General features: G+C 48.8%; 1 protein-coding gene and 1 long non-coding RNA gene across 11 annotated transcripts in view; one reads left to right on the top strand and one right to left on the bottom strand.

Moving 5' to 3' along the window:
* Window positions 1-14,433, top strand: part of Stn1 (STN1 subunit of CST complex) — a 32,398-nt gene extending 17,965 nt beyond the window's left edge. For 6 of the 10 annotated variants that reach the window (XM_063244652.1, XM_063244653.1, XM_013158310.3 and 3 more), the window contains 6 exons: window positions 489-650; window positions 1,537-1,660; window positions 3,217-3,388; window positions 6,409-6,531; window positions 8,607-8,679; window positions 13,464-14,433. In XM_063244652.1, coding sequence (XP_063100722.1) covers window positions 489-650; window positions 1,537-1,660; window positions 3,217-3,388; window positions 6,409-6,531; window positions 8,607-8,679; window positions 13,464-13,621 — 812 coding nt within the window. In that variant the 3' untranslated portion in view covers window positions 13,622-14,433. Of the gene's footprint in view, window positions 1-488; window positions 651-1,536; window positions 1,661-1,959; window positions 3,095-3,216; window positions 3,389-5,791; window positions 5,952-6,408; window positions 6,534-6,628; window positions 6,773-8,606; window positions 8,680-13,463 lie in introns of those variants that run through there. The other 4 variants (XR_010046219.1, XM_063244655.1, XM_063244658.1 and 1 more) reach the window with 4 other exon arrangements.
* LOC134475199 (uncharacterized) lies at window positions 2,889-10,423 on the bottom strand. Its single transcript, XR_010046220.1, has 2 exons — window positions 10,303-10,423; window positions 2,889-9,989 (listed from the first exon to the last, which is right to left on the bottom strand). It is a non-coding gene; the product is annotated as an uncharacterized LOC134475199 (long non-coding RNA).
* Window positions 14,434-15,789: the final 1,356 nt, after the last annotated feature.

Below are 15,789 nucleotides of genomic sequence, written 5' to 3'. Positions count from 1 at the left end.
TGAAGTAAAACTTCAGTAGTCAGGTTTAACTGCAGTGTTGGCATTTTGTGATAAATAGGTGGGTTTGGGGTTGCAGTTTGGTCACTCAGTCCCCAAAAGTTTTGCCCCTAGGTACTTGATTATCATATCAAGTACCTAGGGGAGACAAGTGTCTGCACAGATGCTTTAGAGCTGTGGAGACCAGTTGCCCTCCAGGTTCAGCTGAGCACTTTGTACATCACTGGGCTGAGGGGCTGATGATCAAGCTGTCGGTACACAGCTGGAAAGAGCATGGGAGCAGCCTGGATTCGCCCACTTGGCCTTAGTCTGCACTGTTTCCTTCATCCTACTTCTGAATAATTACAGCATTGAATCTGTGAAGAATTTCCAGAGGCTCTGAGGAACCCCTGTTAGTTAGAAAGAGAACAAATGTGTTGTTTCCCTTGTGCTTCTCTCCGTGTGAGGGAGCCCTGGAGTTAAACCTCTCTCCTCCCTGGTGCTCCTCACAGCTGCTCCAAGCTCAGCAGGAGAATTGAGTATGATTTCAAAACTTGAGAAGCTGCAAGAGACCATCGAGCAGAGAACCAGGATAGAAATTGGGGACATTATCCGAATCAGAGGTTTTATCCGCACATACAGAGAAGAGCGAGAAATTCATGCCACCACTTACTGTAAGTACAAGATGTTTCTGCCAGATAGTTGCTATTCTGGGTGTGTGTTCAGTGAACTCTTCTTTAGCTAAAAATCAAACTTCCAGAAACTTTAGAAGACTTAACTCTAATGGGGGAATTATATGGCATAGCTTGCTTTCTTTAGAAAAGCAGCCTTTCTTTCTTTCTTTCTTTCTTTCGTTTTGTTTTTTGAGACAGGAGCTCACTGCTCATTATGTAGTTCAGGCTGGTCTTGAACTCACAGTTATCTTCCTGCCTTAACCTCCCAAGTGCTGAGATTACAGGCGTGCTCCTTCATGCCAGTTTAGAATTTGGAGTTGGGGTGCTGAGAATTCAACTCAAGGTCTTGTGCTTGCTAAGCCGGAAATCTGCCACTGAGCTGTCTCCTTGGATCCCAGCATTTCTTAATTTTATTTTGAAGAAAGAAAATTATAATTAAGTTGGGAAAGAAAATAAATCATTGGTTATATCTAGATGCTGCTTTGAAGTTCTGAGTGTCAGTGCACCTGGGTAGATTGTTCATATTCTTCAAGATGATGGGTGTTTCCTGAGCACCATTAAGCCCTTCACTTGAAGTGAAGAGAGCAGTTCATCAGAAATGGGGCACTTTTGCATGGCTTCCCCTTTGCGCTGTGCGGGGGGATGCTCAGCTGGCAGTGTCAAGGACGGCTCCTATTGTGTGCCAAAGTGACAGATGAACTACTGCCCTGCCGCCCCTTGCTGGTCCCCATCCACGCCCTGTCACTCCTGATGCTCAGGGCATGGCCTGCCTTCTCCAAGGGTGACTGGGGACCTTCAGTCCATCTTGACTGCCGCCTTGCAGTGATTCGGACTGGGAAGGGCCTGATCATAGTGCACGATGGCATCTCTTTCCTGGGTTTGTTAGATAAAGTGGATGACCCGATGTGGAACATTCAAATTGCAAGAATGCTCGAGCTGCCTGATCTCTACAGGAGAATATACGACCAGCCCTTCCACAGCCCGGCCCTAGAGCAGGAGGAGGCAAACAGGTGCGTTCCACTCTATCCCTGCCTGAGGTGCACAGGAGAGCTGGGTGGCAGGAGCCTGCAAGCCAGGATTGGCCTGGGGTAGATCCAGAAGACTTGAGCACTGTGGGAGCTGTGACCCTCTGTGAACCTCAGTTTCCTCATCTGCACAGTGAGGATGGTAGTAGTACAAATGTCCTGGAGTCACTTCCAGGAAAATATATGGATAATTAATGTTACGGGTGGCTTCCCTATTACTGGAACAAAGTACCTGACACTTACAGCTTCAAAAAGGAGTAATTTATTTTGGCTCATGATTTCAGCCTGTGGTCGTCTGGCCCAAAGGCAGAAGTAGCATGGTGGTTGAGCATGGCAGAGGAACGCTGCTCACCTCAGGGTGACCAGGAAGCAGAGAGAGAAGGAGCCACAGGCTGCCGCCAGGGACCCAGTCCTTCCAGCCGGGACCCACTTCCAAACTTGAGACTTCTGGCACGCGTTTTAGATCTGAACCATAACAGAATAAAAGGAGGAGCACAGGAAAAGTGTTGGAAAAAATAGCAGGTGACACTTTCCCAAGTTGGATGAAATCTATAAACTCACAGATCCAAGAAACTCAACCCATCCCTGGCAAGAGACTGGAATATAACTGTAGTGAGACATATCACCAATTGATAGTACCCTACCGCACATCATGACCAGCACCTACACAAAACCCCAATAGTAACAGCTCAGCAGCAGTTCTTCCAAACCAAAGCCGGCCCAGGAGGAATGAGATGTGGGAATTTGCTAGTATGTGGGAAGATATCCCAAGACCTAGTGACTCCTCAGGATACAGGATGGGCGGCGAGGGCGGGATAAGGAAGGAAAGGGAGTTTTAAAATTACGTCTCTTCCATTTAAAAAAAAATTTTTTTGCAGTGCTAGGGGTGGAACCCAGGCCCTTGCACATCCTAGGCAAGTGCTGTACCACCAAGCTACACCCCTAAGCCTCCCCGTAATTTTTAAAATGTGACTATTTTAAAATGTTGCGTATCCAGGAAATGTTTTAATAAAGTACAAATGATAGACCTGTGTAACACAGAAAGTGGCAATTGTCCCCACAGTGCCAGTCCCAGAGGTTACTCCTGCTCCAGGTTCCTGTGTCTCCCTGGAGATTGGTTTCTTCTGAGCATGAATAATCATCAGTGTATTCTGTAGTTTTCTCTTTACTTTTTTTTTTTGAGGGTGGTTACTGGGGAGTGAAGCTGTATCCCTTTTTATTTTTTGTTTCGAGACAGGATCTTGCTAAATTGCCAAGCTGAGCTTGAACTTTTAATCTGCCTCAGCCTCCCAGAATGGCAGGTTTGCAGACGTTCTACACTGCTCTTTTTTTTTTTTTTTCTTAATCTACCAGGAATATCTCTGTTAGTTCTCAGAGTTCTATCTCATCATTTTAAATAAATATCTGATCTTCACTATAGCATTGCATCTAGTATTGCAATATAATATTGCATTTCTAGCTAACTTTCTGTCTTATACATACCAAAAAAGGAATCAAGGTGATGGTTTTCTGCAGGGCTTTTAAAGTTTTTCTCCCACCAGCAACCCAGGTGCCCTGGACATTACCGGTCTCACATGTTTGCTGAGTGAAAAAGTCAAAGAATTCCTCCTGGAGAAGAAAGTGCAAAACTTCTACCAGCAGGAATTGGAATCAGTGACCTCCTTGCTGTCCCTTGCCAGTCAGCCTGTGACTCATGGCACCTGTTCCAACCAAGTGAGTGTGGCATGCTCACATGAAAGTCTGGGTCTTCTGGCCACACGGTGTGGGTGGCCATGGCTGGCGTAAAGCTAGGGTGGATCCTGGGCATAAGTCATGGTTCTGACTTAATCGTTTCTATTTCAGAAAGCTCAGTGACCATGAAGTGTCTGAAATGAGGGCAGACCCACCCTTTTCTCCTCCTTATTTAATCTCATTGCACCTAATCTTCAGCGGAACACTAATCACAGGCGTGGTCTGGCTGTCAGTGCTCACTGAGAGGGTGTTTAGTCCCAGCCGAATCCTGGGAGGGGAAGGGGGAGGAGAGGAGTCCTGTACCCTCCCTCCTTGGTCATTGATCGGCAGGTCATTCATGAACTTTAATGACTGGTTCCCTTCAGAGTAAGGCTAACCTGTCATATTTTAGGAGTTTAAATAGAGAACCAGTTGTATTCGGTCTAGTTTATAAGTAAAAGTCTTAGAATACTGAAGTTCATTTCAGGTTTTTTTGTTTGTTTTTAATTTCTAATGTTACAGGCAGATAGTTTTAGTTATTTGGCATTTTTTTGTTTGAAACTAAGAATAATTGGCGACTTTGGTTTTAGGCTTTCCTTTCACTCCTTTTTCTTAAGTTTGTTGTAATTCTGACATGACTCATATTTATTTATTTTAAAATAAATAAACAATCTCAGCATAAATACAACCTTCTTCCCTTCCCCAGTTATCTGTTCTGGCTGCCACTTGTCCCTCACTGATCACCCTGTTACTTTTATATCTGTGATGTTACTCTGTTCCATCAGGATTTAAGACCTGTGAGATCAAAGACCTTGTCTGTCTGTCTTATTCTTTGTTCTATATCCAGGCAGGGCTTCAACCAGGGCAGGAGAAAGCAGATTCTTGGTAATTATTTGATTGAAGAAATGAATACTTATAAAAATTCAAATGGTTCCCCAAAGTGGGTCATTAAAAATAGGTGCCCTTCCCATCCTTCCTCTCATCATGCCCCTGTCCCCAAGACAAGTCCATCGCCACTCCTGAATGTGCTTGTTGAGCGAGTCCGTGTGTGTGGACGCCGTGTATATGGTACCCAGTACCATGCTACCAAACCTAGAAGAGGCCTAGCTGTTTCCTGAGCAGTGTGTCTTGCACTTTGGATCTTGGTCTGGTCATATATGTAGATTTGCCACTGTGGAATGACCATTTGTCACCTGACCCGCAGACTGGTTAATGTATGTAACCAGTGCCTCCATCCCTGGCTGGTCAGAGGTTTGCTAGTGTTCTGTTACTAGCAGGGCTACCGTGTGTGAACACTCTCGCTAAGGAACCTAAATTGTGCTTTGTAATAGTGGTAGAGGCCTAAAAGGGTCTACATGGAAAAAGAACAAGGGGAGAAACATTCAAACCGTGCTCCTCCTCTGAAATCTCTGAAATCCTCCTGACCTCCAGGGCCTGGCCACTGCCCCTCAGGTGTGTTCATATGCCTCATTACCTCTTCGTGCCAACCAGATCATGTGCCTAGTGACCCAGGGTTCCATATGGGAGATGAAGAATAGCATTACAGAAAACACCTAGGTGGAGAAGGTAAAACCAGGTGCTTTGCTGTTTGCCAGGGTTGCTCTGCACAACCCCAGCTTCCCAGCTGTCCAAGTGTGACCTTCCCACGTAGTGACACAAAGGAGGCTCAAAGCCAAATTGATCCCCTCGCACTTCCAATGACTGTCCATATGCTTGCCAGGAAGCTAGTGCTTAGGGAAGACCACATTCTTCCCATGGAGCCAGTTCTTCTGTGATGGCTGTAATTAAGCAGAGAGACAAAAGGACATTTTGAGGACTCAGTGCTTCTCCACTTGGAGTGATCTGTGAGGAACGTAGAGCAGAGGAGCGTTTCTGCCCCATGCTACATGTTCAGGAGGGACGGCTCTGGCACTGTATGTGCTTTGTCTTTGGAGACCATTTTTCTTCATCAATTATGAATAAGTCTGTCATTGCTGTGGTCAGGGAGGTCGGTGTCATTCCATTCGATCCACTTAATAAAGCCCTGGGAGACTAACGATGCTCACAGTGATGGTGAAACCTGAGAGCCTCTGGCACTTTGCATTGTTGAGCTTAACAAAAAGCCACTGTGATGGTGTGGTAGATTTTAGAGGAGGAGAGTGGTTTGAACATTTCTCCTTTTGTTCTTTTGCTGTGGAGGCCCCTCTTAGCAAATCTAGAAACATGATAAGCAGATCTTGCAAAGCCATTGTTTCTTCTGACAGCTGGATGGATGTGGAGGTGGTTGGGAGTGAGGATGAAATATATTTCAGGGAGCTGCCCTGTGCCTGACCTGAGCTGAGGCTTGGCTCATTCAGCCAATTGCCATTTTAGTCTGTGAGCAGTTTTGGTTTCCTGACCCGATGGGTCTGTCATTGCCCTTTCAAGAACAAGAAGAATCCATGAGAACTCAGAAAGAAAAAAAAAAAAGAACAAGAAGAAAACAGATTCCAGTTCTGGAGGAGCTGCTGGCAGTTTGGGAGAGGGAACTAGCGGTCTTCCCTTGGAGTCTGCGGCCTTTGAACCAAGCCAGGAAACATGTCCCAAGGTCAGCTGAGACCGAGGTTTCTGAAAGGAAACTTCGCCCATTGTTTATATTTACTGAGGCCTTCCTGTTGCATCTTCCTTGTTGGCAACTAGAACTGCTTCTGCTCTCCTAGGCCTGTGTGCTCTCTTTTCTGCCACTGGTCTTACTGAAGAAAGGAGCAAATGTGTACACAAAGGTTGCCCAACTTGAGAGGAGCAGACTTCCTACTCCCTATCCCTGCAGTAAACAAACAAATCCCAACTAAAGTATGGAACAGTTAACAAGCTTGGTTCTGTTGGAGAAACTTCCAGCCTCCTTACCTACCATCCCGCTGAGCTGTCACACACGAATCTTCCTTGAGCCAGCAGATTAGAAGCCTATAAGGTGGATTCATAAACCAGTTGCCCTGGGAAATTGTCTTTAGGTGCTGTAAGGTGGAACTTACTCTTTTTTTTCTTTCTTTTTCCTCTCCATGTAGGTGGAATTTAAGAACAACACCAGTACCAAGGCCATTCATAGTATATTTAAGAATGCTATACAGCTGCTGCAGGAAAAAGGATTTGTTTTCCAGAAAAATGATGGCTTTGATACCCTGTACTATGTGAGAACCTTAACTTTTTTTTCTTCATAGCTTCGATTACAAACATTGTTACTAAAGAATTTTATTTTCTTTCTTTTTTTTTTTGTATTTTTACCAGTACCAGGGATCAAACTCACGACCTCAGGCTTGCAAGGCAGGCGCTTATGCCTCTGAGCTAAATCCCCAGCCCCACTAAAGAATTTTAAAACTTACTGTTTTTAAAAAATTAGTAGGTTGCAAATAAAGTTAGAAGTGAAAATTAGCCTTACCTTTCTCCACGCTACTTTCTGTCTATCCTTCCAGACATGTGTCTGTTCCTTCACAAATGCACAAATTACAGATACACTCCTGTACCTTTTTTGTTTCATAAAAAAAAGTGATCTTCTTCTGAATCAGGACTTGTTAACCTTAGCACAAATGGGCCAGATGGCTGTTGGCCATGGGGACTGTCCTGTGCCTTGTAGGCCATTTAGTGTATCTGCATCCTTTACTCACCAGCTACCAGTAGTACCTCTTCCATTGTGATGATCAAAAACATCCCTGGACACAGCTAAGTGCTCCCTGGGACAGCTGAGGACTGCTGCTCTGTGCAGTCCACGGTGACTTGTATTGATGTTGAAATAGCCTCTCCTGGGCACCTTTGCACACGGACACTTGGGAATGCACCCCATTCTTTTCGACGTCCTTGTGGTGCATGCTACGCTGTGCATTTTTTTATCCTTTTTTTGTTACGAACTGTCGTGCTTTTTCCAACTTCTGCTCTTGAAGGCAGTGTTGCATTGGCCTTCTCGGTACATCTGTCTTTGTGAACTCGTGCAGTTTCTGTAAGAGCATTTCACATGTGTTTAAGCTGCTTGCCAAAGGCTGTGCCCACTGATTTCCCACCAGGTACCCAAACTGGGGAATCCCTCTGCCTCATTGCTTTCCTCTGCCTCTTGCTGCAACCCCTTCACTTTGGGGTGGCCAGGCTGGAAACGAGTCTCTTTGGGACATCGAGGTCAGCAGCATAAATGTAGCTTCGGGAAAGTGAGTAGTCTGTGCCTAGCTGGGTCCCCACGGTAAGGTCTCCTGACTAGCATACTTCCTGATGTGCATTTATCTCAGCATTCGGAACCCTATGGTTTTCCAGTGCTGTTGAGGAGCTGCTGGAGGGGACACTCCAATCTGGAAGGGCGAGTGCAGCCCATTCTGTCTGGGATTGGGAAGGTGTGTGGGGTTGGCTGGAGCTGTCGGGCCAGCAGGGCAGATCAGCTGTACCCCCCCAACACCTGTCCCCTTCCCCACCCTTCAAACTGTGGGCCACGGCTCCTAGAAGGCAGCCTGTCCTGGGGAGCGGCAGAGCCACAGGCAGCACTGGGGATGAGACCCAGCAGGGCTGGACACTTCCTCCTGTGACTCACTCTATGCTGGAATTGGCCATCAGGCAGGAACAGGCCTCCTGTCGCCTCCCGACTTCACTCCTCCCCTTCCACTCATTGTGGGCTGCCCAGGTTTCCTCTTCCCTGAGACCCGGGCTCAGGGCAGTGGTTCTTACCGTGGGGGCAGGCACCACTCCTGTGAGACTGGTGCCTTCCAGCTCTGAGCAGTTGGCACACATGGCCTTTTTCTTTTCTCTTCTTTTTTTTTTTAATGTGGTAGAAACTAAACCCAGGTCCTTCACACTGAGGTATATCCCCAGCCCTATTTTTTTGTACCAGGAATCAAACTTATGATCTTGCATTTGCCAGGCAGGTGCTGTGCCACTGAGCTAAATCCTGGGCCCTCCCTAACTTTTTAAAAAAATTTAAAGACAAAGTTTTGCTAAGTTGCTCAAGCCTAGGCTTAAACTTGAGATCGTCCTGCCTCTGCCTCCCAGAGTGCTGGGAGTACAGACCTAGCTTCACACACATGACCTCATGTAACTTTCCCAGTCAACCGTGAGTTAAGTCAGATCCAAGGCATTTATGGCTGTCTCTGCAGTGGAAACTCCCATTGTTGTAGGTGGGTGATCGTTAGGAGATCTTACAAACTCTCCTAAATGCTAGCTTAAGTGTCTGGGTGATCTACCTGTTGGGTTACCTGAGAATCTTCTCTCTCGGAACTTTTTTCCTGTTTAGGTAACCAGAGAAGATAAAAACCTGCACACAAAGGTCCACCAGATCATTCAGGAGGAATGCCAGAGGCCAAATCGTAAGTGGGTGATGTGCAGGTGAAGCAGATGTGTGGTGGGAGGGCTGCTGGAAGAATCCAGAGACAAGGCTTTTCCCAGTGCTGACCTGGAGAAGTGACGGTCAAGACACTGTGTTCTCTGAGCCGTTTCCACACCTCTAAGGCGAGGTTAGGCCTGCACAGTAGCTTGGACATTGCCTGCAAATAAGATTGAACCCGGAGAGCTTCTAAACTTGCTTCTCACTCCCTTAGGCTGTGCGGGGGCTCAGTGGTGAGCCCGGGTGGGTGTGGACTGTGCTGTCAGGTTCTCCTACAGGGTTTTGTGGTGGTGGTCTGCTTCTCATGTTCTGAGTTGCATTACTGTTGGTGCTTGCCCCTAGTCTTTGAACATAAGCCTGATCTTCGTTCTCTTCAAACATATGGCCTTTCAGTGTCAAAAGGGATGAGTCTAGACATCACAGTATGTGAATGATATGATGCACTTATCTTGGAAGCTGGTCATTTGCAAGAGAAATGGCTTAGAAAGTAATTCGTCTCACTGGGCTTAGGTCAGCCCCTAGTGGGGAGATTGTCAAACTGCATGTCTCTCAGTGAGCAGGAGCCCGTTTCCTCCTGTTTAGAGAAGAGGTAGCATTAGTCCTGTCTTTAAAACGCAGGTAAACTGGTCAGTTTTCAGGGTGACTTCAGAATCCACCTTTTGCAAGCATACGCTAACAATGCATGTTGACTTAGACAAAGCCATGTGTTAGAACTGTAAAGGGTTGTTACCGACCCCACCTCCCTGATCCTGCTTTCTTTACCACCAGGAATATCCCCCTCCAGTCTTTTTGCTCCAGTATCCCTGGGGTCTGGACCTGGTCCAGGCTGAGTCCATAGGTGGAGAGGACCAGCCCTTCTGCCCTGGTGTCAGCCCAGAGTAGTACACAGCAGATCCTAAATCAATCTGAGTTTAATGTACCTGTGTGACTCTTGGTCTCTGCATGCAGGACAGTGAAAACAAGCATCCTTCCGCTGAGGAGGAAGTCTTTCTACTGCTATTTAGGGTGCCCGTAGGACTTCTCAGCCAGCAAGAAGGTGCCTCCAGCCCGGGTACCCTGGCCACATCCATGTCCTAGTTTGATCTGCACTGGGAGCAGAATAGCTTGAAGCCTAGGGCCTAGTGAAGTGAATGAGAGGAGTTCATACTTCATGTCTAACAGTCTTGGGGATACAAGGGATGGTAAAGCCTACCATGAGTCAGCTCCTCAAGTGGGCACATGTGCGGCAGACAAGCCCCGGCAGCAGGCTGTGTGGGGGGCCAGCCGCCTGGTGCTGACTCCTAGGACCTAATTCTGGAACACAAGTAAGAGGCTATCTTAGCATTTGCTTCAGTCACTCCTCTCCATAATGCTATAACCTGTGGCATTAAAAATTACTCTGAATAATAATATGTGCTCACGATTAAAGATCAAGCATCATAAAAATGCAGGCAGCAGAATCAGAGGCTTCCTTAACACCGGTTCTGCCATGCAGAGCGTAGCTGCTGCCAGTTCTTCCCCGCCCTCCCAGGTACACGCGCCCGCACACGGGTGTGCAGCAGATCCTTCTTAAAAAGCACAGTGAAATGTAGCCTGCAGTGCCCGAGTTCCATACCCTGGTTCTTACCTCCCACTGTGGCTCTTGGAGGCCATCGGCAATGGCACTACCCATGTGCTGGGGTCAGCCCTCTCGCTGTCTGCCGTGCTTCCTCCTGTGTCCGCAGAGAGCTCTGCCGGCCGCTCGTTCCGACCTCCGTCCTTGTCAGGTGACTGCCTGGCAGATTCCCTCTTTTCAGGCCTCAGTGAACAAAGGCTGACCCTACATTAAGGAATGAGCTGAGCACAGCAAGCCTGACTTAGGGCTTTGGAGGATCAAAGGGGTCCATCTAAAGGGGGCCACTGCACAGGATGGGAAAGAGCTGGGCTCTGTGGGCGCATGCCTGGATTTCAGCCCTGTCTCACAGGCCACTCTAGCTGTGTTGACTTGGGTGCGTCTGTGCCTCAGCTTCTTTACATGCAGGGTAAGGGCAGTACCGGTGCCTTCCTGACACTGCCAGGAGGAGCAGGGAAGCAGTGTTGGTAAAGCATGTGCTGTGAGGGCCATCTAAGGGCTAGAGCAAGTGAAGCTCACATCCCATGGTACCAGTGACCACCTGTCCTGCCTAGCCTGGCCTGTGAAGGCTCATGTCCACTCTCCGCTGTGGGGTTAGTGATGTTCCCGGACAGTGCCACTGTGCATGCAGTCATTGTGTGGAGTTAGTGTGTTGTTGGGCTAAGTTTTTACAAATATTTGGATTTCAGTTTTAATTATGAAAGGCAACTTATCCAGAAAAAGTGAATTCTACCCTGAAAATGGCCTTTTAGCCCCAGCTTTTTATTCTGAAAATGTTCTGACCTCTAGAAAAAGTGAAATACTTGTACTATAGATGTCACCGAAATACTGTTGCTTGTGTGTTCAGTGGGACATAGGGACATTCTCCCACACGCTCACCATCACTGTTTCACCTCAGCAGATTCCTACGGCAGCAGCTCATATCGTTTGTTTATATCGTTTGTTTTTCCTCCAGTTCACTGTATTTATTGGGGTTCTTTCTGTGCCTGTGACACACCTATTAGAGTGATTGTTTCCTAGCCTTCTGTAGTAAGTAGATTATTTCTGAGATTGATTTCTTTCTTTCCTTTTTTTCCCCGAATACTAGGGATTGAAGCCAAGGCCTTCACACTGACTAAATTCCCAGAACTATCCCCCTTTTAAAAAAAGTCTCACTGTGTAGTTCAAGCTGGCCTTGAACTCATCACAGTCCTCCTGCCTCAGCCTCCCAAGTACTGGGTTTACAGGTATTTTCCACCACACCCAGCCTCCCAGACTTTAAAAAATTTTTTTAAAATTTTGAGATAGAGTCTCACTAAGTTGCCCAGGCTGGGCTCAAACTTGGGATCCTCCTGCCTCGGCCTTCCAGAATTCTTGGGTTACAGACCTGCAGCATCATCCCTGACTTGAGCTTTATTTTAATATGAATTGGGTCTGTTAGAAATCAGTTTTTGGTTCTGGTGGAGGTAGGTCCGAGCAAGGTTTCCTGCAAAAGTGTTTGGAAAAGCTCAGCCTTTGGTATCATTGCTCTGGGAGGTTCCTTGTGATACCACATTGCCAGGCCAGTGCCTTGTAGAAAACTCCTGTGGCTGCTAGGTTGACCTGTGAAGGACTGGGGGTCACGTCAGCTGGGGAGCTGCCTTCTGGCTTTTATTTCTCCTCATTTCTAGTAATTACTCACATGAAGAAGAGTCTCAGCCTTGGCCCCAGGGGCCCAGAAGGTTGCTTTGTGCACAAGCTACTGACCCTCTTCCCAGAGCCCATAGATGCTGGGGCCACCTCTCAGCATCACCCATGAATGCAGGGCTTAGAAACTGCGGTAGGAGCTGAGGAATTCGGTCAGGAGAGACCCTTCCCCCTACGTTGGGAATGCACCGATCATCTCTTACTGTCAGTTTTTCTCTGCAAGCCAGTGCTTTTTGGGAAGGGCTGAAGCTTCTTTCTCCCTTGTGGCACCAGGGGTTAATTGCAGGGCCTTCACGCTGAGCTGTACCCCAACTCTGTCTGGAGAGAGGGTCACACTAAGTCGTCCCAGCTGGGCTCAGCTGGCCATCCTCCTGCCTCGGCTTCCCAGGCAGGAGGCATGCGCCCCACAACTAATAGAACTGAAGTTTGTCGAGATGGGACAGGCTGTGACTTGGTCTGGCTTTGGATGTCACATGGGCATAGTGGTTCCCCATATTAGAGACAGCAACTGCAGGTCTCCTATCATCCACACAGCCACCCTGTGGGATGTGGTTTTTGTCCTGGAAGCTACTTTGCCCAGTCGTTGGGTCTGGGGGCTGCAGCGGCAGCTGTCCATCACCATGCAGTAGGTGTTCAACAAAGCTGGCTGGTGACTATTGAAAAACAGCTTGCAAATGTGGAGTCAGGAAGAGTAATGAGCAGGCGCGGCCACTAGAGGTCGCAGTTTGGCTCATCTTTGTTAGTCAAGGACCGGCCTGTGCAACTTCAGCACAGACAGGGACCACAGAGACTTCCCGGTCCCCAGTCCTGCTCCTGCAGCGTTTTATCCTCAGAACCAACACACACTGCCTGCGGAGCGGCTGACGGGTGTAAGGTGCTGTACCCCAGCCCGGCCATGCTCTTAATCATTGCTTTCAGCAAGAAGGCACTCAGCCTTGTCACTGCCTACCAAATAGTCTCAGTTTGTGGTACAGAGTAAGAGGTCACTGGAACACAGCCTCGTAAGCCAGGCAAAGAGGCAAGCAAATAGGGAGCAGGCGGAAAGAAATCCTTCTCTATGGCAGCCCCATCACAGCAGACTTGGGAGGCTGCGCTCCATTGTGACTCCTGCGAGAGCTCCTGCCAGGTGACCCAGAGAGGCAGTGCTGAGCTCATGCCCTTATGCCCATAACTGTGCAAGAGAATGAGGCTTTTCAAGAAGTAAAGCCCCACTGGGTGATGGTCTGTAACATTACTGCATGGGGGCCCTTGGAAGTCGGAGGTCAGAAGCCCTCAGCAGCGGGTTCACATCACTGTGGTAGCATCAGGGGCCTGCGAAGAGGGTTTTATGGTTTGTTTTAGGATCCTTTAGTCCAGTGCATCTTTGACTTTACTGTCCATCACAATCAGCCGGGGATCAGCCCCAGTGCAGATGCAGTGCTAGAGCTTTGGAGAGGGAGTGGACCGAGGAGGAGCTGGCAGCCGTATCCCACCCACCCACCCACATTTACCCAGCTGCTTTATCCCCGCAGACATGGAGAAGGGCTGCCACTTCCAGCACATCTTGGCCTGTGTGCACCTAAGCGTCCACCCGGGCCTGAGCAAGGCTGTGCTGCAGCAGGTGCTGGAGCTCCTGGAGGACCAGAGCGACATCATCAGCACCGCAGAGCACTACTACACGGCCTTCTGAGCAGAGGGCAGCAGGGCCACTGAGGAGCCGGAAGACCAAGCTTAGCCCAGGCTCTGCTTGTAAACGGCAAGCCAGAGCTCACGTGTCTGCAGGAAGCTGCCCCATGGTCAACCATTGGCTGCGTCACTGGGGAGTGAGACTGGGCATTCTGCGTGCCATATCCCCGGGCACAGTGACTTTGACCTCAGCAATGACATACAAGAAAACCCTCCTCACTGACCTCCTGGATGGACATGGCATCTGTCAGGGAACAACAGGAAGACACAGTGTTGGTGGCTTAATCCACACATGGTCACTAAGGTGGTAAAGGACCTTACTGAGGACACAGGTGACACAATTCTGATGCATCCTAAGACCCCAGGCTTTTGACTGCATCCCCATGGGCTCCTCTGAGGGCCTACATGGGTGGATGGCTGAGTGTCACTTGCCTTTGCCTTTGGGTGTTCAGCAGCAGCACTGGGGCCTGGGGCTTGGCCTGCAATTTGCAGCAGAGTGAGGAGCCGGGGTGTGACTCTGTGCTTGTCATCTTCCTTCAGGGGCCAGAGGCACTCTGCACATTACCCGGCCCCGCATGACTGCACCGCAGGCCCACGGTGCCCTGGAGCCACCAGGGGCTGCCAATAGCTGCTTGGCAGGAGGCGAGTGTTGTTCTCGCAGTTGCTGCTGAGTGAGCAGGATGCGCCCAGACAGGTGCCAGCATCAGGCTTTTCTTGTGAATAACAAGGTAGAAGGAAACTGTCTGAGGCGTGTAGTAGGCTTGTTCTAACAGAAAATGACAAATTCAGCCAGCAAAAATAAAGTATGCAAAAAGCTTTGGAGTTAATTACAGTCATTTTGCAGACACACATCAGCCCGCGTCTGCTGGTCTGGCTCTTGATACAATAGTCTCAGAGGCTCAGCTGGAATTCTGCAGGCCCACGAGCTGCTCCACCGCCGTAGACATGGGAAAGGTCTTTTTGGAGGTCTGCCTCAGCACACATGTCAGACGGAGAGCACCCCCATCCTGCCTGTCTCTGACTTCACCCAGGCTTCTGCCAGCTTCTAAGGCTGACTGCCTTCTTTACAGCCATGGGGTCTTTCAAGGGAAGGACTCAGATCAGACCCAGATCTGAGCTTCTGCTGCTGAGCTACCCCCAGCTCTCCCCACTTTCTGAGACAGGATCGAGCTAAGGTTTCTGGTCTGACCTTAAACTTGTGATCCTCCTGTCTCAGCCACCTGATTACGGAAGTGTGCCAGCATCCTTGCCAGAGTGTCCCTCAAACAGAGGTTGCCCAGAGGAACATCCTAGAAGATTTCCCTCAAGACCACTGGCTTTTGAGGTTGAGTTCATCTTTGGTTAGCAGAAGTTCTAGGAGGGAGTCTAGAATCAGAAAGGAGAGAGGACAGATCCTGGCACAGAGCAACCCAGCCCAGAGGCTCATATCTATGAGGTGACCACAAAGTGTGAATGCACGAGTGCTCACTGGCATGTAATCTAGAATTTCGTGATCAGGGATTTAGGGGAAAAGTTCACTATGGTCCAAGTACCTAGGGAAATACTGTACAGCCTCTAAAGTGATGTCGCAGACACACTGTTGCCATAAGCACCTTGCCCACCAGACAAGGAAACAGAGTTAGGTTCAGCTGTTTAAGTAGCACAGTGCCATTGCTGCAAAACTCCGCGTGCGTGTACACACTTGTCAATATGCTTCTACACATTCGTGTTTATAAGTGTGGCTAGAAGTGCTTTCCCGGGTAGCCTGCACCTTCTCAGGCTCCTTTGCTTGGTCCCCTATCTCTCTGAGGCTTTGGGGCTCAGCATAGGCCTAACCTCGTTCCTGTCTGGCTTATTCTCCTGAAGGAGTGTCACACTGCTGTCCCTCGATCTGTACTCTGTGTCCATGGCTGGCCTGTCCCTAGCTTTCAGACCCTCTATCCAGCCTCCTGCTGACATCTCCACTGCAGAATCTAGGTGAACCACAAACTCAGCCCAGTGCCAGGTTCCTGGCCACTGCTGACCTCCACCTTGGTCCTTCGTGAGTTTCCCTGATCCAGGAAAAGACAGCTCCATTTTCCAGTTGCTCAGGCCCAATCTGTGGGCTCCTTCCTTTCTCTCCCACCCTGCGTCCATCTTGGTTCCAGCTGCAGAGCATTTCTAGAGCCCTGCTGCTTCTCACTCCTGTGCTTC

The sequence above is a fragment of the Cavia porcellus genome, unplaced genomic scaffold, assembly GCF_034190915.1.
Source record: "Cavia porcellus strain 051 isolate PalLab524CR breed Dunkin Hartley unplaced genomic scaffold, mCavPor4.1 scaffold_2, whole genome shotgun sequence".
In the NCBI taxonomy this organism is placed as follows: Eukaryota; Metazoa; Chordata; class Mammalia; order Rodentia; family Caviidae; genus Cavia; species Cavia porcellus.
This window is presented reverse-complemented; position numbering and strand designations above follow the sequence as displayed.